At 54.8% G+C, this 22,304-nt stretch overlaps 1 protein-coding gene and 2 long non-coding RNA genes across 5 annotated transcripts; 1 reads left to right on the top strand and 2 right to left on the bottom strand.

Moving 5' to 3' along the window:
* Positions 1-708: 708 nt before the first annotated feature.
* On the bottom strand, positions 709-3,154 carry LOC121020101 (uncharacterized). Its single transcript, XR_005785937.1, has 2 exons — positions 2,974-3,154; positions 709-1,965 (listed from the first exon to the last, which is right to left on the bottom strand). It is a non-coding gene; the product is annotated as an uncharacterized LOC121020101 (long non-coding RNA).
* A 990-nt stretch (positions 3,155-4,144) lies between these two features.
* Positions 4,145-9,097, bottom strand: PCK1 (phosphoenolpyruvate carboxykinase 1). Its single transcript, XM_040459699.1, has 10 exons — positions 8,963-9,097; positions 8,532-8,791; positions 7,863-8,044; positions 7,514-7,717; positions 7,190-7,377; positions 6,686-6,848; positions 6,009-6,233; positions 5,783-5,914; positions 5,322-5,417; positions 4,145-5,177 (listed from the first exon to the last, which is right to left on the bottom strand). Exons 2-10 carry the CDS (start codon positions 8,753-8,755, stop codon positions 4,723-4,725), a joined length of 1,869 nt encoding a protein of 622 aa, XP_040315633.1. The 5' UTR covers positions 8,756-8,791; positions 8,963-9,097; the 3' UTR covers positions 4,145-4,722.
* Positions 9,098-11,329: 2,232 nt separating this feature from the next.
* On the top strand, positions 11,330-20,702 carry LOC121019906 (uncharacterized). Of its 3 annotated transcripts, none has more exons than XR_005785808.1 (4): positions 11,330-12,692; positions 13,543-14,347; positions 15,214-15,399; positions 19,351-20,702. It is a non-coding gene; the product is annotated as an uncharacterized LOC121019906 (long non-coding RNA). The 3 variants fall into 3 exon arrangements; XR_005785810.1 differs by lacking the exon at positions 11,330-12,692 and adding an exon at positions 13,291-13,329; XR_005785809.1 differs by lacking the exon at positions 11,330-12,692 and having other exon boundaries at positions 13,239-14,347.
* The last annotated feature ends 1,602 nt before the right edge of the window (positions 20,703-22,304 follow it).

Genomic DNA, 22,304 nt, shown 5'->3' with positions numbered 1-22,304 from the left:
GCGGTGCACGCAGAGCCAAATCTTTGCAAACCGACGTTTAGTCCCTGTCTTCAACGCACTCAGAGGGACAGCTGTGGTCTCAGCTTCTCCCCAGTCGTTTTGTCCGGAAGAAGCACCTACCACGAGTTTAATTATGCAATTAAAGTCATTTTCCTGGGCTGAACAAATATTTACAGCATATTTTGCTGCAAATTGCTTCGCCTGGAGAAAGGTTCTGCCGAGCGGGCTGACGAGCCCGGCATGCGTTCACACATTTACATGCCCCGTTACCAGGGGGCCGCACGGCACAGAGCAGGTGGCGGACAAGCAAGCCCCCAGGAACGAGCGTCCGTGCAGACACGGTGACAGGTGTCAGCAAAGCAAATGTGTTCTTGGCCCCGCCACGGTGCTACTGTGCGGACCGGTGACGTCCGTTGGTGATCTGAGGCAGCCCCAAATCCCGGCTCTGTGGCACCAGAGAAACCTCGGGGTTCGGTCCCACTGCTGGGGGGGGGGCACGGATGGTGGAGAGAACACTGTGCGGGGACCAGCCCTCTAAGAATCAGAGCCACGTCCATAGTGCACCCGTCACGTCCTGTCATCCACAGAGCCGTCCTGGGAGGTGGTCCCTGAAAGAACCCGTGTGTGGCACCTCTCTCAAGGGGCCCCCTGTGCTCAGCTTGCTGTCCGAGTCCAGGCGGGAAAACACGAGGCGAAACTTGAGAAAAAGCAGGAAAAAGTCACGTTCTTTATTTCACTCCCTCTGGACTTCGTCTCCATCTCAAGTTCCCTTTTCACCCCGAGGAGGAAGCTTTCTGGTAGTTCACTGGGATGGGGTCAGCTGACTCAGGGTTTTCTCAGCTCGAGGGGATCCTCTGCCCCTGCCCAGCTCCAGGCCAGCAGCAGAGCTCTGGGGGAGAGTTTGTGTAGCATTAGGGCGTCAGCACTGGGGGAGGACGGGTCCCACCGGCGGGAGCAATGACCAGAGAGAAATCCAGACCCAGGTCTGGGAGCCCCTCGGCGGGGTGGGAAGGTCTGGGGGTCGCACCATCCCAGGATGGGTGAGCCGGAGGTAGTCAAGGGGCCGGGTGGGGTGATTTCAGCTTCTAGGCTCCAGCCCGGCTGTGTTGAAGGTCAGCCCTGAGGGCAGTGTAGGGCTAATCCTCTCTCCACCTTGGTCTGGGTGACTGCGTGTCCTTGACCTTGTGTGAGGGCTGCTTGGGTCACTGTGCGCTCCCCCATCCTGCCCCCCAGCTGTCCTGTGTTCCTCCCAGAGATAGCTCTCCCTGGAGCCAGCCCAGGGCTGGGCATCAGGAGCCAGCTGCCGTGGGGGGCAGTGAGCTCCCCGCCCACCTGTTGTGCCAACACAGCCTCACGGAAGGCCCGGGACAGAGCAAACGTGTCCCCGCTGGGTGCCAGATGCCTTGCTCACAGCATCCCGTCTGACCTTCCCAGCCCCCTGAGAAGTTACAGTTATTATGCCCATTTAACAGCTGGGGAAACTGAGGCTCAGAGTTTCGTGCAATCACTTGAGAGTATGCTGCTAGGAAGGGGTAGAGTGGGGCCTCACATCCAGACTCTCTGGACCCCCGAGTCCAGAGCTGGGATATTTTGTCTTATCCTCATCGGCCCCCAGAGGGGGTGTTATTGTCCCATGACACAGGTGAGGGTCACTTTGGGTGACACTGCTGGCCAGAGGCGGAGCTGGGACGGGTCCAAGGTCGTCAGTGTTTACTATCCCGGGGGGGGGGGGGGGAAGGCGGGAGGATGGGGGCGGCCGTGGCGGAGGCAGGCCCTTTCCCATGGATGAGGGAACCTGGTGCCCTATTTACTGCAACTGCTGACCGTGACGGCCAAGGTCTCTGATCCGGTGCCCTCTGCAGGGGAGCGGGTCAAGGGAGCCCTCTGGGGCCTGTGCCTGGTGGTCTTAAAGCTCTGGAAGGGACAGGCCGTGTGGCACCCCGGGGGCTCCAGGTTAGGGTGGGCCTGAGGAGAGAAAGCAAGAAGAACGAGACCTATAACCGCCGACCCCCAAATGTGCCCCTGCCTAGCACCCCAGCCCCCGCCCACCTGCCACGTGGTCCTCGGGTGCCTCCAGGGAGCTCAAAGGCAGGTCTGTTGTCCCACTCAGTGTTTGCTGTGTACCTACCGGGTTCTAGTCCTTAACCCAGACTCCAGCACAGCCCCCGAGACGCGTGCCAGTCGGGGGACAGCCCCTGTGGTAGATTCTGGTGGAAGACATCGGCCCCAGCGGTGGTCTGGGCTCCTGCATGCCGGGGGGGGGGGGCGCTGAACAGGAATCAGCACCTCGAAACCGACTTGGCCCGGTCTGCCTGTCTTTCCACCCCGCAGGGACTGGGGCACTGCAAGATGACATTGGCAAATAAGGTCACAGCATCCTGACCACGACAGCCAGAGCTCCCGGCATAGAAACCAGGACCTGGAGGTGGACGGAGCACTTGCTTGGCCGTTTGGGGAAAACAAGTCAAGGGCCAATGGCAACTGTTGAGTCCTTGTGGTCCCCTGAAAACCTCTATTCTCTTTTTTTTTTTTTTTTTCAACATTTATTTATTTTTGGGACACAGAGAGACAGAGCATGAACGGGGGAGGGGCAGAGAGAGAGGGAGACACAGAATCGGAAACAGGCTCCAGGCTCCGAGCCATCAGCCCAGAGCCCGACGCGGGGCTCGAACTCACGGACCGCGAGATCGTGACCTGGCTGAAGTCGGACGCTTAACCGACTGCGCCACCCAGGCGCCCCAAGAAAACCTCTATTCTCTTTAAGGCATTTCCTCTAGGCTGATCCCCAGGCTTCCAGGGCCTGGCAGGAACAGGTTCACATGCCAGTCCCTGGGGCACGTGGGTGATACCGTGCACGAGCGTAAAAACTTCCAGGAGGGCCAGCTTGGCCACAAAACCAGAGGCCTGCTGGGGGCCTAGGACAGGACCCTGGGGCCCAGGACACACATCTTCACAAAGACGCCCCCACTGTACCTGTCAGCCCCTCTCGGGGGTCCAGGGAACTGCCTCAGAGGCCACCAGGCGGGCAGGGAAACAGAAGCCGGGAACCTGGGTCCCAGCTTCCCCCCCCCCACCCCCAACCTGGGGGTGGACGCTCCCTTGCTTTGTCTCCCTCCGGCGTTCGGTGTCTGAGTCAGAGCACGCGTCAAGCAAGGGTTCTGTAGCGAAAAGAAAAAACAAGTTGGAAAGCCACCGATTTAAATTAATACAGCAGATGACACTTAATTCCATGAAGTGGTTTTTTTTTTCCCCATCAGTGGCTTTGGTATTGGAACATGACACTTTGTCGGGAGGGCCAGGCCAGCTCTCAGCTCTTTAAAGGGAAAGACAACTCTGGTTGCGATCTCCCAGCTCCGACGGACGCTCAGAGGGGTGAAGTCACTCTAACCAGCTGCGCCCTGGGAGGCGGACTGCAGGTGCAGGGTGCTGTGTTTGCCTGCACAACGCACGTGTGCTGTGCAGGTGCAAATCCAGTCTGCCTCGTTCCTGACCCCCCAGTAAATGCCGCCAACCCCGAGTCTGGGGCGGGGGAGGGGGAGAGGGGGCAGGGAGGGGCTTAAGGCCAAACCACACCACCCGCTCTCCTCAGGGTGGCCCGCTGTGGGCACGCTGCTCGGTATACAGAAGGTGCCCAATTAATGCTTGTGCCACAGAGCTCCCCTCGGCTTTCTCTCTACTCTCCTCCCTCGTGGATGACGGTTGAGAAAAGTGTTGGTCGACAAGAGTGTCGCGACAAAAGTGCGTGAAATTGGCCTCAATGTAACGGGGAAGGCTGAACCCCCAGACCCAAAGTTTTGCCAGGAAGCACGTTTTAAACTCTCCCACTCAGTTACACAAGGCCTACCATTCACTTCAAGGTTTGCAGTGTTGAAACCCACTGGTCAGTGGCTTCTAGATACTATCTGGGGGTTAATTCAGAAAGCCCCAAGTGTGATACTATGCCACCTGTGGGTGACATCTTCTTTGCTCATCTCTCCTAACTGGTTCCTTTCTGTGCCCTCCCTCCCCCCACCCCCAGCTCCCTCCCTCCCCAGGGATGACCCTGATGTCCCCACCTCCTTTGGAGGGGATTCGGACCCCAACGTGTTTCATCAGAGAGTCCTTGCTTCTTGCTCGTTCAGATCAGAAACACCAAGTGAATGAATCCATGTTTTCTATAAAAGTTTATTTTGTGATTTTCCCAAGAAGTGTTAGGGGAAAACATTGAAATCGCGTGAAGGTACGTAACCAGGGGTATATAAAAATAATTTAAACGTGCATATTAATAATAAAGCAGCGTTTCTTTCTAGCCACAACTAGTAGGTAATCTTGCCCGCGATTTTTCCAAAGGTATTATATACATCTCAGATAACAAGAAATACACACACACACACACACACACACACACAGTTCAAGTAGTCTTCTCCGTGCATTCCAGGTAACTGACATAGCTAAAGAGATAAAAACAGGAAAGACTGAATGCCTGGTGTCCTTAGGGTTGAACCAACGTGCGCTGGATAGTGAATTTTGGAGACCTGCTGAGATTTCCCTTCCCGATCCCATAGTTACCAGCCCGTACTTTGTGGTCTTATCTGAAAAATCACAGTGTGTCTTTTGAATCGGCCCATCGGTGTGGTCATGGCAGTGGTATGGGTGGTGTCCATTGAGAAAATCCCACTTTCTCTTGCTCCCGGTTGCATTGGAAAGGGGGGCTGATCTTAAAAGGAAAGGTCTCGGGTCTGATTACATCTGGCTGATCCTTTGCTTCAGGGCAAGGACCTCTCTCTCGATCTCGTAGGGCAGGTCGGTGTCAACTTGCTCCTCCAAGTACTTCTGGATGTCCTCCACCTCCTTCTCCCAGAACCCCTTGGGGATGTCGAAGAGCTCCTTCACGTTGACGTCCCCCAGGCCTTTCAGGTTCAGGGCGCCCTCCTCAGGGATGTAGCCTATGGGTGTGAGCTTGGCACCCGCTTCCCCGTTGATACGGTTGAACATCCATTCCAGCACCCTGGAGTTCTCCCCGAAGCCTGGCCAGAGAAATTTGCCTTCGTCGTCTTTCCGGAACCAGTTGACATGGAAGATCTTGGGCAGCTTGGCTGCTGGGCGCTGGGCCATGCTGAGCCAGTGGGCCAGGTATTTGCCAAAGTTGTAGCCAAAGAAAGGCCGCATGGCAAAGGGGTCGTGCATGATGACCTTGCCTATGAACAGAGAGGGGGATCCCGCTGGTAAATCATGCTCTTATGGGACAATACTGGCGCCATTTATCGTTGGCACGAGCACGCGGAGACAGGGAGCACACCAGTCCCTCCGGTCTGCGGTTTGAGTCGTTCACTCAGATTTACCTTTGTGTTCCGCAGCTGCTGTGGCCTCTGATCGCATCGCCGCCCCCACAAACACTCCATGCTGCCAGGTGAGAGCTTCGTAGACCAGAGGGACCCCTGTAGCAGGAGAAAAGGAACACCCCGTAAAGGCTTTGACACAGACCCCTGGGCTGGCGATGGCATCTCCCGAAATGGAAAGACACAGAGGAACTGTATCTTTGTATTTGAGCTGCTTGTGTCCTCCCAAAGCCAACGCGCACAAAACCGCTGTCCAAGTTACACCACCGAGGCCACGCAGCTGGAAGTTTAATTAGATAGAGCCACAGCCCGTCAAGGATCCAGCCTTGCCAATTATCCCGGATTTTTGGAAGCTGGAGATCTCTGGTGCCCTCTGGCGAGGTCAGGAAAAAGGAGAGATTCTATGGACACTTTCTGGAAGCCAACACACCCATGCTCCCAGCCTGAACGAAGGAGAGACTCACCGGCAGGTCGGCGGCCTCCGAAGATGATGCCCTCGATGGGCACCCCCTCCGGAGACTCCCAGGCAGGGTCGATGATGGGACACTGGCTGGCAGGGGTGCAGAAGCGTGAGTTGGGATGGGCGCAAGGTTCCCCTGCAACAGCAACAGAGGAGGTGCCCCTTAGCATCTCGCCCAAACCAGTAGTGCTTAGAGGCTGGGGCCCTGGGGTCTCCAGGAGGGGGCTCACCGTCCTGGGGGGACCATTCGTTGTTCTTCCACGATGTGAGCCTGATGCCCGGGGCCAGCGGCTGGTCGATACCTTCCCAATAAAAGCCCCCATCGCTGGTCTCGCCCACGTTAGTGAAGATGGTGTTCCTCTGGATGGTCTTGATGGCGTTGGGGTTGGTCTTCACAGAGGTTCCAGGAGCCACCCCGAAAAAGCCATTTTCTGGGTTGATAGCCCTTAGGTTACCTGGAAAGTTGTCAACCAGAAAGGTAGACACGAATGCCAAACAAAACGTAACGGATATTCTTAGCTCTGACCAGGCTAATCTTCGCACCGAATTCTCAAATCTTTTTTTTTTTTTTCCTTCCTCCCTAGAAGAGATTCCTCTTTTCTCATCCGAGCATGATTTTCCGCTTTGACACTTTTACAACCCTTCCTTCCTCGTCGGTTTTCCACCAAGAGTGTTTTAACACATTTATTGTATAAACAAGCAGTAGCATATGGGGCCCCATTTCAATCCAGATCCTATATTAAGTTAAAGAATGCTCGCAGAAAACATATTCCTAGGGCTTTGCAAGATCCGAAAGAACGGACTCAAAAAGCCCAAGACCGTGGACTTGGGAGAACGTGGCACGCTTTGAAAGCCAAAAGTTCACCTAGGTGCAATCATCGTCAACGGTTAGGTCTAAGAGAGTCACCTTCTTGGTCAAATTTCATCCAGGCAATGTCATCTCCCACACACTCTATCTTCCACCCTGGGAGGCTGGGGTTCATCATGGCCAGGTTGGTCTTCCCACAGGCACTGGGAAAGGCTGCTGCGAAATACTTCTTCTGGCCCTTGGGGTTGGTGATGCCCAGGATCTGTTGGGGACAAGATTCCTCCTTAATCTGCTTCCTCCGGTCCCTCCCGGTGGCCAGTGGTTCAGTCTGGGAGAGTGCCCAGAAGCCCCAAAAGGGTAGGTTCCCAAGACTTATGTCTTCAGCCGTCAAAGCGAACATTTTAAATAAGAAAGTCTAAGGGAGCTCCGGTTTGAAGTGATTCAAAAGAGGCATTAACAATCCTCGGTGGGGTTTCTAAACCTGTCCTCGGGGCACACTGGCCTTGCCTGATGGGAACTGCACACGCGTGGGCATTTGGACCTCCGCACGCACCCCCGCCCCCAGGTCCCCGCCGTGCGGGTGCACGACTTCCTGCAACTTACCAACATGTGTTCTGCCAGCCACCCCTCTTCCTTAGCCAGCCGGCTGGCTATCCTGAGGGCGAAGCACTTCTTCCCGAGGAGCGAGTTCCCGCCGTACCCACTCCCGAAGGAGATGATTTCCCTGCGGTCGGGCAGGTGGGCGATGAGGGTCATCTCTGGGTTGCAAGGCCAGTTGTTCACCAGGGGCTCTGCGCAGGAGGACACAGCCCGGGTGAGCGTGCTGCCTCCCCACCCGGGGGGGGGGGGTCCCCGGGGCAAAGGCCCAGGGCTCGAGGCGAGGCTGATTTGCCGTCGCAACTTCAGACCCGGAAAGGGTACACTTACTTTTTAAAGGCAGAGGGCATCCCACGGAATGGAGGCACTTGACGAAGTCCCCATCGCCCAGCGCTTCCAGGACCGGGGTGCCCATCCTCGTCATGATGCGCATGCTGGCCACCACGTAGGGGGAGTCTGTCAGCTCGATCCCGATCTTCGACAGAGGGGAGCCCAGCGGCCCCATGCTGAATGGGATGATGTACATGGTGCGACCTGGAGGGGCCGGTGGCGGGGGGGGGGAAGGGGTGAGAAATGAGCCCGGCATCACAGACGACAACACGGCGACATCGCCCTTCCTACCGGCACCCGCCCTCTGCTTCTGTTTGATTTCTCCCAGTCAAGCAACTGTCTCCCTCACCTTTCATGCACCCTGGGAATCGGGCATTGAATGCTTTCTCGAAGTCCTCCTCGGACATCCAGCGACCTAGTTGGCTAGGGCCGGTTTTGGGGATGGGCACAGTATCTCTTTGCTCTTGGGTAATGATGACCGTCTTGCTTTCAATTCTGGCCACATCCCTGGGGTCAGTGAGAGCCAGCCAGCTGCAAAAAATTTTGAAAAAATTGGTTAGGAACGGAGGGGGCAGTGTCGCCCTCCCCTGCTGCCTCTGCGCACAGGATTCCCTTCCGCCAGGCGTCAGAGGGGAACGGACCAGTCCCGTGCAGCACCGTGCCCTTCCCGCACCTCACAGGTGCCCAGCGCACGGACGGTGCCCCACCCGTGTGGACAACCGCACCAGCCGGGGCGCAGCCGAGGAGACGTTACTAGACTGAGCTTGTCTCTCAGGAGAGGGCGGGTCTGGCTGTCGTCCTCGTCAGGGATGGAGTTCGCAGGGAGTGTCCCTATGTTGCTATCTCACGGCCGACTTGAGCCGCTCTATGAATGTCACTAAACTGCGGTCTCTATGGCTCGGGCCATTTCACTAAGTTTTTCAAGAGTCGACGACGGCCCACCCCGGCCCCCGCTGGGTCTCGGGTCCGCCTCTGCTGGTGGGGACGGTGGGAACGGCGGGGCTGGGGGCCGGCTTACCAGTTGTGGTATTTCCGCAGCCTCTTGATCACCCCCTGGGCCTCCATCTGGTCCAGCAGCTTCCGGTTCTCGCCGTCGGAGCCGTCACAGATGTGGATATGGTCGGGCTGGCACAGCTTGGCGCTACTCTCCACGAATGCTCTCACCGCCTGGGGCAGGCTGTCTAGGGTGCCCTGGACGACCTTGGCCGAGAAATTGAGGCTGCTGGGGAGCTGAGGAGGCATTTCTGCAGGGCTGCGCTAAGGGCCACGGACGCTTCCCTGAAATAGAAAACACAGGCCCCTTGAACAACCTAACAGACGCCCCCAGGGAAACTCAACGCGTCTCTTTGGTGGCACCTCACCAGACAGTCGAAGCGCTGCAGAAAAAAGGAAACGAGTTTGCGTGGGCTCCGTAACCTTTAGACACGCAAACTAAAAAGCTCTACCTACCTTTCTCCTTCTCGGATGATCTCGACGGGAGATCCAAGGGTTTCCCACGAGGTGCTTCCGGCCGGTGGACAACCGTTCCCAATGGGAAGGCCGCGTTCGCTGTTTGGAGGCCGGACCTCCCGGCCTTAAATCCCATTGAGGAGGAGGGCCCCGCCCCTCGGCTACACCCGGGGAGGCTCGTCTCTGACGTCAGGGGCAGGACTTTGGATCGCGGCCCCAGTCCATCGTGCTTCTGGACGGGCTTACCACCACAACCCCCAAGGGAGATAATCATTGAACAGATAGCTGTTAATGAGTGCTGGGCGGCCTAGAGTCGCAGACCGGCCGCGACAAGTCCTTGCACAACTTGTGATTGACTAAACTTTGACCCAGTTCACTCTGCTGATGTAAAACAGTCCGTCCTTCCACTGACGGGCAGGTGGGATCCTGCAGGCCTGGCTGGAGCTCCTCCCGGACACCCGGGGCTCCAGGCAGCACATTCCGTGTACCGATGGCCTCTGGCTGGCCTCTGGGGGCCTCTGGCCCCCACGGTGAGGTGTCACCCCACAGTCAAGACCTATGGAAAGACAGCGCCCAAGTATAAGCGAACGCGTGGCTCATTGGGAAAAGTCAGACCTAACGGGGGGCAAATAACCTTCCAGAGAGTCTCCTGTAGGCCCCCCGCCCAAAATATAAACTTGTGAGGGCAGGGATTTCTGCCTCTTTTGTTAATTTTTGTAGGTACGAACTGACAAGGAGACCGAGGCCCAGAGAGGCCCACCGGCTGTTCCCAGCTCCTGGCTGTAGGGCGAGAGAGGGCAGATTGGAGCCTAAGGACGCGGGGCTCTGGAGTACCACCCCGTACCGCCCCTTGTGAGGTGCCGTTCCCTTTTCTGGAACTTTCCGCGTACTCTCCAAGCAGGTCCGGGCTGGATGCGGTTACTCGTGGAGATGACTACATGCTTCTCATTGCCCTTGCAATTCTGAGTGCCTGGGGAGTGAAGGGGGCTTGGTGGTTTCGCTAGATTACCCTTGAGCAATGAGACCTTTATAACAGCTGTAAAGAATGTGCTTTGCAAGCTGTAGGAGCTTCGGTCCAATTTAATGAACTCTGAAGTCGCTTGCTGGCATTTCGAGATCACTGGGTGAGAAGTCGGGAGCACGGAGCCAGGCCCCGACTCTCCACAGGGGACCCACCGGCATGGTCAGGGGGTGCCCTGTCTCTCAGATGAGGGTGGGTAGGGATTTACCTGCCTCCACCATGGGGGGTACAGAGATAATTCCGTGACTGTGTCTGTAAGGAACTGTAGAAATACAAGACCCTGAGATGGGCCGCCGGGGTGGCTCAGTCAGTTGGGAGTCCGACTTCGGCTCAGGTCACGATCTCATGGTTCGTGGGTTCGAGCCCCGCGTCGGGCTCTGTGCTGACAGCTCAGAGCCTGGATGGAGCCTGCTTCGGATTCTGTGTCTCCCCCTCCCTCTGCCCCTCTCCCGCTCGTGTTCTGTCTCTCCCTGTCTCTTAATAATAAATAAACGTTTAGGAAAAAAAGGTTTTCATTTATTTAAAATTATTTCCTGTTTAGGTCACTGGAATTCGTTCTTAGAGGTGCGGTCAGCCGTCTAAGTTTGTGTCATATCTAAATTCAAGCACGAGTAGTGCTCAGCGACCAAGGGACACTTTCTGAGCATGTGACACCGGTGAGATTAGCCATTCAAATGCACAACCATAAACACGCAACACGCACATTTATACCAGTGCGGTTCCTCTCACCAAATGGGTAGAGATTCCCATTTTGCTGATAAAACCTTAACAGGTTTGATTCCCTCAAAGAGCACGTAGCTTGAACACAAACTTGAGAAACCTGAACTTACCCGCATTTCTAAATGCTCCCCGTAAATTCAAGGTGTTTATGCTCCGAGTCTTCCTGGAGAGAAGTAGCTAGCTCAATTAAAATGTAGGAGCATTGGGGCGCCTGGGTGGCTCAGTCGGTTAAGCGTCCGACTTCAGCTCAGGTCACGATCTCGCGGTCCGTGAGTTCGAGCCCCGTGTCAGGCTCTGTGCTGACAGCTCAGAGCCTGGAGCCTGCTTCGGATTCTGTGTCTCCCTCTCTCTCTGACCCTTCCTCGTTCATGCTCTGTCTCTCTCTGTCTCAAAAATAAATATTAAAAAAAAAATTATTAAAAAAAAATGTAGGAGCAGCGGTCACTGCTGCCCTCCAGCCCGTTGTCGAATTACCCACATTTGCCTCAGGGAAGGCTGGCATTATCCCTTTGCAACCGTCCGTCATCAAGATGTGAAAAGGCAAACTGGGTTGCGGATTTCCCTGAAAGCATTGGGTTTGTTAGCAGACAGTGTTGCGGACAGAAGCTGGGGTGTTGAGGACACAGCAGAAGTGAGGACAAACTTCATTTACCCCTCTGTTGATGGGGCCCCGCCTTTGTCTCTCTCCCTGGAGGGTGCCTGCCCCGTAGGGGACTCATTAAGCAATAATCTCAAGGGGCTGGGCCAGAGACATCTGGATTTCCCCCCATTTCCCCGTAGGCTAAGTTGTAAGGAAGACCACAGGCTGGCCCACCCCCTGCAAGGAGTTTTCATGCTCCCGGTGTGGCTGGGGACGGTGGATGGCGCCCTCTGCTGGGCTCACGATGCGAATTGCATCTGTCATCTCTGGAGTAAACGCCATAGGGACCCCTGACTTTTCGGGGGTGGCTTGGCCCCCTGTGTCCTGAGATACAAGACTGCTCCTCTTTTTAACAACATATAAAACGTTGATCCCAGACAGAACTGGTTTTTGTTGCAAGAAGGAGAAGGAACCAGGAGGCACTGGGGAAAACGAAGCTTCAGACCCCAAAGTGACTTCTCCACTTCTCCTCGTGGGGTTCCACACCCACTAGGCGGTGGCGGTTAAGCGGCAGGCTGGGTCTGAGGGTCTGAGGAGGGAGGGCGCAGGCCTCCGGAATGCCCAAGCAGAGCAGAGCGGTGACGACGGCACGGAGACAGGGGCAGGGCTTGCCAGAACTCAAAAGGTGTGGGCAGGTGAGCGTGGGGGTGGGGAACGGCCGACTTCCGGGTCAACAGTGGGAAAGGAAGCCCTGAACTTGGGTAGGATCTCACAAAGGATGCTAGGAACAGTTTGAAGGAGACAGGCATGGGTGGTTTCTTGGTTACTTGAGGGCTGATTAAAAAAAAAAAAAACAAACCAAAAACCCAGAGAGTCCAAAGACCGTCCCCACCGGTGCTTGGATTTCCTGCGAGTTTAGATGGGTGATGTCCACACTGTGCTCTGAGGGACGTGGAAGGATTCCACTGAGCCTCCTCACAGCGGAGGGGAGGAGGACCCCGTGGGCCGCGCTCAGGCCCTCCTCACAGGCAGCTCTTCTGACCCCATCGGTGGCACCTACTGGGCGTCCAGATTGGATCTTTGTTTGAGCCAGAAACTCAGCCAGAGCACATTCAAAATCCACCAATCACAAGCAATTCTTTTCTTGGCGACGTAAAACAGGGGAGGCTCCGAGGCTGCAAACAGGACATCCTCCCAAGCTGAGGCTCTTAACGGCACGATCGATCGTGGCCTCCCCTCACCACCCCGCCCCCTGCCCCACTGATCGGGGTGACCGCAAAAATGCCCCTCGGTTCAGGAATCTGAACTCGGAGGACCCTTCCTCGGTCAAGATGAAACGGGACAACCGTTTTCCAGAAGGTGATGAGAAACTAGCGGTGTGAATCCCACACCTCGCCCTGGATCCAAAGGTATGCGTGCAAGTCAATTCGGGCCTCTGTGGCCTCCAAGGGCGCTGACTGGCCCAGCCATGGAGGTTTCCAAACAGCAGGAAAACATGTTCAGCTGTGCAACGATTTGCCACGCAATCATCTGCCAAGGCAAGCCCAGCGGTCCACCCCAGTTGTGTTTGTTCAGGACAAATATTTACCTATTTTACATTTATGGAGTAATCCTAATGCCTTCGCAGTCTGGAGGGTATTTTTGCAGAGCTGAATGAGTCTCTATTCTGGAGCCATAGGATCACGTAGTTGAAAAAGCCCTGAAAATATCATGTTAATCCCGCTTAACAGGGAGAGGGGGGTCTCCTTCGGGGAGGGGATTCAAGGTGTCGGAAACTAGACAGAGACTGCCTCCGAATTGTGCACTTGAAGATGGGTTGGGTTTTTTAATTTTTAATGTTTATTCATTTTAGAGAGAGACAGACAGAGTGAGTGAACAAGGGAGGGACGGAGAGAGAGGGAGACACCGAATCCGAAGCAGGCTCCAGGCCCCGAGCTGTCAGCGCAGAGCCCGACGCGGGGCTCGAACTCACGAACCGCGAGATCGTGACCTGAGCCAAAGTCGAACGCTTAATCGACCGGGCCACCCAGGCGCCCCGTAAGACGGGTTGGTCTTATGTGTATTTTCCCTCAGTTAAGAAGCAAAGACGATTCTGAGGTCCAGTCTTCTATTCTGAAGGTGTGCCAACAATGGCTGGGTGTAGGGAGCGGATGTACAGCAGAGGCTTCTCAGAAGCCCTCCCTAGGATGTGGGCAGGTGTCCAACACCCTCCACCCACCCACCACCCTGTGACCTAACCCTTTTCGCTTCTCTCCACAGCCTGGCAACGTCCAAAGACCGTAATCTTGGACTGAATGTGCACTCACCGAGCAGAGACAGCAAATTATACCCTCAGGGAATCTTCCCTCAGGAGGGCCACGGTTTTGTGGGCATATTCTTTCCACGGTGAAGAAATAAAAGTGAATCTAGGGGTAAACCACTTTGCTCGGTGCACGTTCACAAAGCCTGATCTTTGCCGCGAAGATGGGCATGTAAGGCTTGTTAAGTGAATGTTAATAACCAGGTGCTCGGACCTTCTTAGAGGGCTGGTCATCTCCCGTTTCAGTCATTAGTGGCCCGTGGGAATAGTGGCTCCATAAAACCTTGTGTATTTTCTTTCGAGATTTCTCTGTCAGGCTTATGGAGAGGCATACAAGGGGCGCTCGCCACCCAGAAATGATGCACGTGGGGGACTTCGACATCACAGGCCACGTCCGTCCCGGGAATGGCCTCGCCCTTCAGAGAGCAGTGTCACCTCCGCAGGATGCCGGCTGCTTATGCGGAGGCTGTGGCACGAGGAGATGGCAGGAGACTCACCGTCAACGTCGGGACAACGTCAGAGTCTAGAACCGCTCCCACTCCGTGCCCAGCGTTGCTCTACTCTGGGCAGCGTGAGACAGCGACACCACTTTGAGCCATTTGGATCGGGCGGCCTGTGGCTTGCGGCCAAATACGTCCTCAGGGAGACAAGGCTCACGTGCCCAGGCGACCCAGAACCCAGACTCAGGAGACCTGAGTTGATTCCAGTCCCAGCTCCCCCGGAAATTTAACCCGATGTCACTCTCTTCGCCTGCACAGTGTGGAGGTGGGTAAGATACATACCAAGGCCATTTCCATCCATAAAGTCCCGCTGGGGTATCTCTGTCCACATTCACTGGCACGGAGCCTGAGGTCCGTGGTGGCTTTGGTTTTGCCTTCTCTCCCTCTCTCCTCCTTTGGAAAACTGGCCACACCGTGCCGGCTGAGTCTCTCTTCTTGTTGGAAGCCGGGGCGGTCTTTGTTTCCATGAGGCATGGACGTCTCCACGTGGGAAGTCGAAGCCACAGGCCAGGTAGCATATGTGCACAACTACATTGGGTGGAAAGTGACAGCTCATCGGGATAAGACAAAACTAGGGTCTGCCCTGATCTTACAACCCCCGCCTTAGTTCTCTCCCTCAAGCTGTATGTTATAGACGGAGCAGACCCGGGTTGTGGCCCGAATCACTCGTGTCTCAACATTCCCTCGATTCCAAAGTTTTGTTTGTGTGCGACTTTTAGTGTGGATGGGGGGCTGGGGGCTGGCGGTGCGCAGGGCCCCGTGTGTGTGTGTGTGTGTGTGTGTGTGGACTCTCGTACATCCCCCAGGATGTCCCACGTAGGAGGTCATTCTAGACGACCGGAGAAACAGATGTCCCCAGGGCTAGCATGGAGTGTCCCTGGATGGGTCGCTTATCCTCTCCGATCTCGGCTTCCTCATCTCTACACTGACTCACGGGGGCCCTTGAGTTCAGGTGCCACAGAGTCAGCCAGCATATCCTCTGACTTTGCAACAGAGTGAGAGCAGATTTGCCGTGAAATGCCGTTGCAAACGCACTCGCAGAGAAAAGATGGCAGCACCCGGCAGAGCACGGGGCGAAAAGAACTAATTGCACGGTTACCGCAAAGACAACCCAACGCCCTTATTTTGCAGCAAGAAAATGGATCCACTCTGCGGCGCAGTTCACTCTATGGGAAACAATGATAATTGCTCTGGAACCGAACACCAGCCTCCCCTTGCGCTCACTGATAACGATGCAAATTCTCCCGCTTGCCTGTAATGTGGCTCAGAACAAAAATGCCTTTTCTGGTCCGTGCTGGGAATAATTCCTGAAACTCAGTAAGTCTTAACACGCCCCCAGCTCCTCTCGCCATGGGGGGGGGGGGGGGGAGATTTCATCCCACGGAGACTCAGTGACGACAGCCCCCCGGGGTGGGGGTCCAGCCAGCAGGTCTCATCGGGGGCTGGGGCTTCTAACTTAGCTGTGGAACCCTGAAATGTTTCCAAGTTGAATTATATCGAAATCGAGGCCCCTCAGGACTGTTGTTCTCCTAATCTGGTACAGAAGCAAAGGCCGCTTCCGGGGTAGAGGGGTCTCCTTTGGGGGTGAATCAACGTCCTCAAAACACGCAGAAAACCCCGTTTGTCTGAACAAGGACCACCGAGTCTGGTGAAAAAAGATGCCTGCCCACAAGCCCCCCTCCCCAAACTGGCCTTCGTTGCCTTGAAGAGATAACCAAGTAAGATAAGTGCTAAAGGGGAAAAGAAGTCTTGGTCTCGTGTTTCGGGTATTCAGAGACAAAGTGCAATTGTCAGAGGCATGAGAAACCGGCCGTGGGTGCGGGGAGTCACAAGCCAAACGGGGGTGGGGACACTTTATCTTGTCAGGAAGTCGGCATGTGAAGCAGGAGCAGGGCAAGCGGCGGACGGGGGTCCCTCTGGACCCTCATACGTAGCAGACCCCGGGATTCTTTCATTTCCAACCAGGTTGACTTCGGTCCTGCCATTCTGCAGAAAGCCGGCCAGATCAGGTCCAGTTTCTTTCCCTGGCTCGCACAAGGAAGCTGTGAGGTAAGAGTCCTCTCTCCGGGCCCTTCTGTGCCTCGTCCAGAGCTGGCACGGCCAGGACCGGCAGGGTCTAGGGCATGGGCACGTCTCCGGGGCTGGCCTCAGCTCCTGAGCCCCGTGGGCTCACTCTCCAGCTAGCAGGCCAACTGTTCCGGGCTGGGGAGCAGTGGGCAGGTCTGGGCTTCCAGAGACCGACTTCTCGAGAGGCGGGACAACCTCGCCGAGCGACTGATCCTATCTGGCTGTGAAGGTCATCAGAAACAGGGACTGGCTCCGTGCTTTGACCTGCAGGTTGGGCCCGTGGTGTCCTTTGGGGAGGCAGTAAGAACGTAGCCAACGGCACGCAGGAGGCAGAGACCTGCCTTCTCTCTTAACCATGTGGCCTTAGTCAACTTCTGATAGGGCAAAGATAGGATAAATTTGGCAGAGAGGGAAAGGTTAGGACCTGAGGTCCCCGGGTGGGGAAAAATACACATTTTGGAACAATGCTGGGAGTGTCTGACCACAGCAAGCCCCCTTAGGCCTTGCGGTTCCTCTTGAGAATGTAACAGGCACTACCCACCCCCCTCGGGTTTCCCTCAGGAATCTGACCATCAAAATACCTGACTAAAATAGGTGAACCATAAAACTCACGTTATAGGAGGGGCAGTATGACTACCGGCCGGTTTCTCACACAATGGAGCCGAGCCAATCAGGAGTGGATGACCCAGCACCGAGAGCGATCCAGCCAAGAAGGTTGGACCTGAGAAGGAACGAGGCGAAGGCAAGCGGGGGTGACCAGAACCCTAGAAAACAAAGACCCTTGCCTACAGTCGGGGGCGTTCACATTTGAACGCCCCCTCTCTGCAAAGAGAGAGCTTTCCCGCTATTCCTACTTTCGTATATTCTGATTAACCTCTGCCTGCTGCTCATTTAATTCTGTCCTCTTCTTCACTCTTCAACACGGAGAGACAACGAACCCAGGGTATCGAGGTAAAAAAAAAAAAAAATCCTTCAACACACTCCTACCCTCTCTTCGCTCCCTCAGTTTCCTTTTCTGTTCGTTGAGGATAATCCCAGTACTTGCTTCATGGGGTAGTTCCAAGGATCGGGTCTGGTAAGTCGACAGCAGGATCGGCGCAGTTGAGCAAAACGCTCCTAAGTGGCTGGAAAGAACAAAGCACCGATGCCACGGGCGCGAATTCTTTTATTCGTGGGACAGGGGAACCCTCTGGGGTGCTGGGCGTGGCGGGGAGGGGACAAACAGGCCAAGGCCAAGTCCCCAACTTCTGGGAGTCCGTGTTCTCCCTTCTTTCAACAACCTCCACACCGCAAACCCCGCCTGGCACATAGTAGGTGCACAGCAAACGCCCACTCGGTAAGCCCAGCTGGGGAGCCCAGTTCGACACGCAGATGACTAAGCACCAAGTGCTCTGTGCAGGCGGTAAATACACCCAATAAATGTACCCACTCGCTAATAAATCCCTGCCCACAGAGTAATGGTGCTATCACCTCGGGTTTCTATTTAACTTCTTCCATCTGCTTTCCTGTCTCCCCTTCTTGCTCATTTCCTTGAGTCAGATTTATGTTATTACACGTGCAGAATAACCTGCTCACTTCTCGCTGCTCACGCTGCCGTTCCCCCGCTCATCAGCTCCCCAGAGCACGTAGCGCTCGGACTTATTCGAAGCCGCCCGAGCAGACATTTTTCTGAGCTGTGTTGTTTACTTTTCTGGAAGTCCCACGGTGTGCTCTCATAATGGCGAGCATCAAGAGCCGCGAGACGGACGCGCATTCGATGAAACAGGTGCACTAAACAGCCCGAGCCTTTTTCCAGGTCCTGAGTTACGGCCGAACTGGCTCCCATCAGCAGGACGTGGGAGCTCCTGGGGCATGGTGGCACAACTTCTGGTGGGGGACGGGTCTCGACAGCCTTGACGAATGGCTGGAATCATCTTCCACCTGCCCGACTCATTCCAACCACAAGCTGCCGAAAATACCCTCTCTCCGCTTGCCCTTTGCTGAGTGCTGAGGCACGAACCAAAGTCCGTTCCCGAGCTGGGCACCTAATTTTTGTTAATAATATCTTCACTCTATCAATCATTGTTAACTAACGGGAACATTTGAAGAAATTAATTTGAGCCCAGCGAGAGGAACCATCGCAGCTCATTATAAGTCTCCTCCCCAATGAACTCAGCAGCACTGACTGCATCACAAAGACGCACGGTGACTCAGGCTCGCCCAACTTGACTTCCTCCCACAGAGGACACTTTCTCCTTCAGAGAGCCGCTTCCTATTCCGGGGCTGTGCTAAAGGCTTCTTAATTAAGGTTTAATGAGGATTTCTCGATCGTCCACCTCATTCTCCAGAAGCCACTGAGGTGGCCACAGACCCCTGATGATGTGGGTGCCGGTGGGGGGGGGAGGGGCGTCTAAAATTCACCTGACACCGAGGTCGGCCTTTCGCAAGGTGGCCCCTACATTTCTGCCCAAGGGTAGGGAGCAAAGAAACAGGCAGATGCTGTAGAAGGAAAGGCCATGGAGCCCCTCGTGCCCCCGGTACCCTGCCCGTAGGCCCGTTACCCCAAGCCAACCTGAACATTGCCAGCTGAAAAGCCCGCCGTTAGTCTCCCCAGGCCTGTAGCATCTTGGGAACGAGATGGCTGGCCGTGGGGCAGCCCCTGCGGAAGATCACGTTAACTTCCGCTCAGCAAACCACAACCTCGGGATACAAGTTCAAAGAGCTGTAGAAGCATTCTGAGCATTGAGCATTTTTCGACAAAAATCGTAAGGAGCCACGAGCAAGCAAGATTGGGTTTGTAGTGAACTGTCCTGTGGTGGTCCGTGAAAGACTCGGGTGCTTTGGGTCAAAACCTGTTTTTAAAATACATGCGTCTGATGATTTTTTTTTTAAGTTTATTTTATTTATTTTGAGAGAGAGCATGCGCATGTGTGCAAGGGAGCACGGGAGGGGCAGAGAGAGATCGGAGAGAGAGCATCCCAAGCAGGCTCCACACTGTCAGCGCAGAGCTCGACGCGGGGCTCGAACCCACGAACCGCGAGATCATGACCTGAGCCGAAAACAAGAGGCGGACGCTTAACCGACAGAGCCACCCAGGCGCCCCGTAAAATGTGTGTGTTTGATGATTCATCTCAAATACGTCTCTGTTTAGACACGGCTGCGTACGTTTTGAATGTGTGAAGCCTGTTCCAGCAGCCTTAATGCTTTGTTTTTTCCTTTCAGGTGAAAATCCCAGGCGCCCTTTGTGTTAAAACGAGTTTTCGCAGCTTCCACTTGTAGAGAGAGCCAGATTACATAATTGCATTCAGGAGGCCACCACTAGAAAGTAGCTCATGTGCGCGATCAACGCTAAATTCTTTGGGGAGGGGGGTAAAGAAATACACCTTCTTGGACTTTCTTTGTTGTACTCTTCACAATCGAGCGCAATGGCCATCAGGGGTCTTCTTCTGAGCTGTCACATTGCTTAAATGAGTGCATGTCGGACGTTTCCAGAGGGGCGAGCTCGGTAGGCACCGAAAAGGGAAGGGTCTCCTCGAGGCTTTGGGTTTTTCGGAATGAAGGCATAGAGCACTTTAACTTCGGAGCAAGTTGCCCTCATTCAACACAGAGTTCAAAGACGCTCAGACACTTGGAGGGAGAGGAGGGGAGAAGTTCTAGGCTTTGCTCCTCACAGGCGAACACCCCACGGTGACATTTGAAAGGCACTGTGGAGGTAATGACTGCTCCAAATATACTTAGAAATGCTTCGCTCTTCATTGTTCTTTATGTGTCTCATTATTGTCATGTCAAAAAAAAAAGTTGCAAGTGACACATGTTGTTCCTCTGAAAAAGAAAGTCCAAGTCCGCAGGTGAAACCTAAGCGTATATGCGGGAAGTGGAGGCCCGAACGTCACCTCCGTGAGCACAGAGACCGCGTCGCCTCTGGCTGCAGGCGTTGTAACAGAAAGGCATTTCATTTACTGCGTGTTCGCCCATCACTGCTCCATTCCACCTTCTGGGTGCCTGGGATGCTTATCGGTACAGATCTGAGCACAATCCCCAAGGGGCGAGCAGAAGAATCCTGAACATTCCAGTCCATTGTTTCAGTAACACGGCCCGGCCCGTCTGCTAACTCCACTGTCCGTATCAGATTGCGGTTCGGTCCTCGGGAGCTGCAAGGGCCATCGCCGCCAAGTCAGCTTCCCTTCTGGGGCTTCAACTTGAGCCACTTTTGTTCTGACCTCAGGACCTTTGCTCCTGCTCTGGCTTCTGCCGCGAGGAGCACTGCCCCCTGGCGTGCGTAGCCGGGCCTTTTTGCCATTCAGGGGTCAGCACCTCATGGCACCCACCAACACCCGGTCCCTTACTGTGTTTCCTTCCTGCCACTTATTACGTACGTGACATTTGTGTCTTCATTTGTCTACCTGTTCCATTTCAGAATCCCTGACTCAAACATCAGGCACGCAAACTTGTTCTGAGCTCATCTCTCCGAAAACACGGTACCGGGCCATGAGTCACCTTAGACGTGAAACCAAAAGCTCACTTTATGTTAGTGATTCATTTGTGTTTTTGAAATTAAACAATAATTTCCTTTATGCTCTGTTCGCTTATATAACCGTGCCGGTAAAAACTCCTATGAGTCAGGAAGGAGAGAGGTGGGGGACGGCCCCCGCTTAAGTTCATCTTTTGTCATAAGACGATCAGTCACCGCTCGCCAGATGTCAGCTGAGCACCTCAAACACGCGCTGTTTTAATGGGACCTTCTTCTGGTCGTTATTAATTAATTTACTCATTTATTCACTAAAACTTTCAGAGTAATTTACCATCTGAAAAGAAAGATGACCATCTGAAAAGAAATAGGGGTGTGTGGCAGAAAGTCCGCAGTAAAAGGCCTGAATGAGCCACTTTAGAAAATACTTAAAAATGTTTCAATAGTGAAGGTATAAAAATTAAGGGGAGACGAAAAGCAAAGTTTTGGTGGTAAATTAGAATATGATAATACATATGAAATGCAGGGACTTTTATCATTTGCAGTAAAATGGTTATTACAATAGCACGGTATTATAAAAACAAGAGGGCGAGTACAAAATCAGAGGAAATCTATCTTACCTTGTTGGCATTAAGATAGAATAAAATTACACTCAGAAAACAAATTACGCCTTCTATTATTCTCGTGAAACCTGTGCTTGGCCTGGGCAGTCCGCTAGAAACTTCCTTCTTTCTGCTGTGTGTCTCCTTTAGTGAGGACCTGTCACCGACCTGCTCAGAGGTCTTGCCTCGGGGTAGACAGACAGACATGGGACGGGGTCTGAACTGGGTCCTGCCCCGGGAAGCTCACAGGCCCCCCCCCCCCGGGGGGGGGGGTTGGAAGCTGGCAATAATTTCGAAGTCGGTATTCCTCTGTTCGTTTGGTCATGACCTTTGAGAACTGCAGAGAACCTTCTAGAAGGAGTCTGAGTCTCTCCTCAACCTGCAGAGGTCACTGCGGCCGCGGATGGCGCGCGACTCGGCGTGGGTTTGAGGGCACGCAGAGGAGCCCCCGTCTCTCCAGACCCTACTCTTGCCGGGACACCATGACTGAACCACTCTGTGCACCTGAAACTCGCCTGAACCACAGGTCTTGGCCAGATCCCCCAGGGTTGGCTGGGCGCACTGGTGGCGTTGGAGGGTGGCGGGGTCCTTTGCGCAATTTGTCCCAAGAGTTGAGAGCGACCCACCCGTTTCTTTTCTGGTGACATGCCAAGCGACACGGATGCCGTCCAAGTCTCGGCGGTCCATGAAAACCCCTCCCTGTGCCTGGAAACTCCGCTCCGGCCCTCGTGAGGAAAGGCACATGTAACCACGTGGGCGGTGGCTTCAGAAGGGGGCCCAGGGAGGTTGGAAGCACAGAGCCCTTGCTGTGTGGTCCAGCAAGCTGCCTCAGCGTCCTCATCTGAAACTCGGGGAGAGGGGCGGCAGGTACTGCGTGGGGCCGTGGTGAGAGATCACCCACGGGAGCCTAGTGCTGGATGTGCAATCATGGCCGACAATCATGGCCGCGGCCTTGATCTCTCTCGGCTATTCTCTCTCCCGGTGGAGAACCAAGGAGATCCAGCGCAACCTCAGACGTCACGCTGGCCCTGAGCTTCACTGACACCTGCGAGCTGTGACACTGTCCCCCGGCCGCGTCGGAGAGCGCAACCCACAGGACCCCCCCC

Source organism: Herpailurus yagouaroundi, unplaced genomic scaffold (genome assembly GCF_014898765.1).
Source record: "Herpailurus yagouaroundi ecotype Mexico unplaced genomic scaffold, PumYag 246, whole genome shotgun sequence".
In the NCBI taxonomy this organism is placed as follows: Eukaryota; Metazoa; Chordata; class Mammalia; order Carnivora; family Felidae; genus Herpailurus; species Herpailurus yagouaroundi.
Note: the sequence above shows the minus strand (reverse complement) of the source record. Positions and strands in the feature narration are given on the sequence as shown.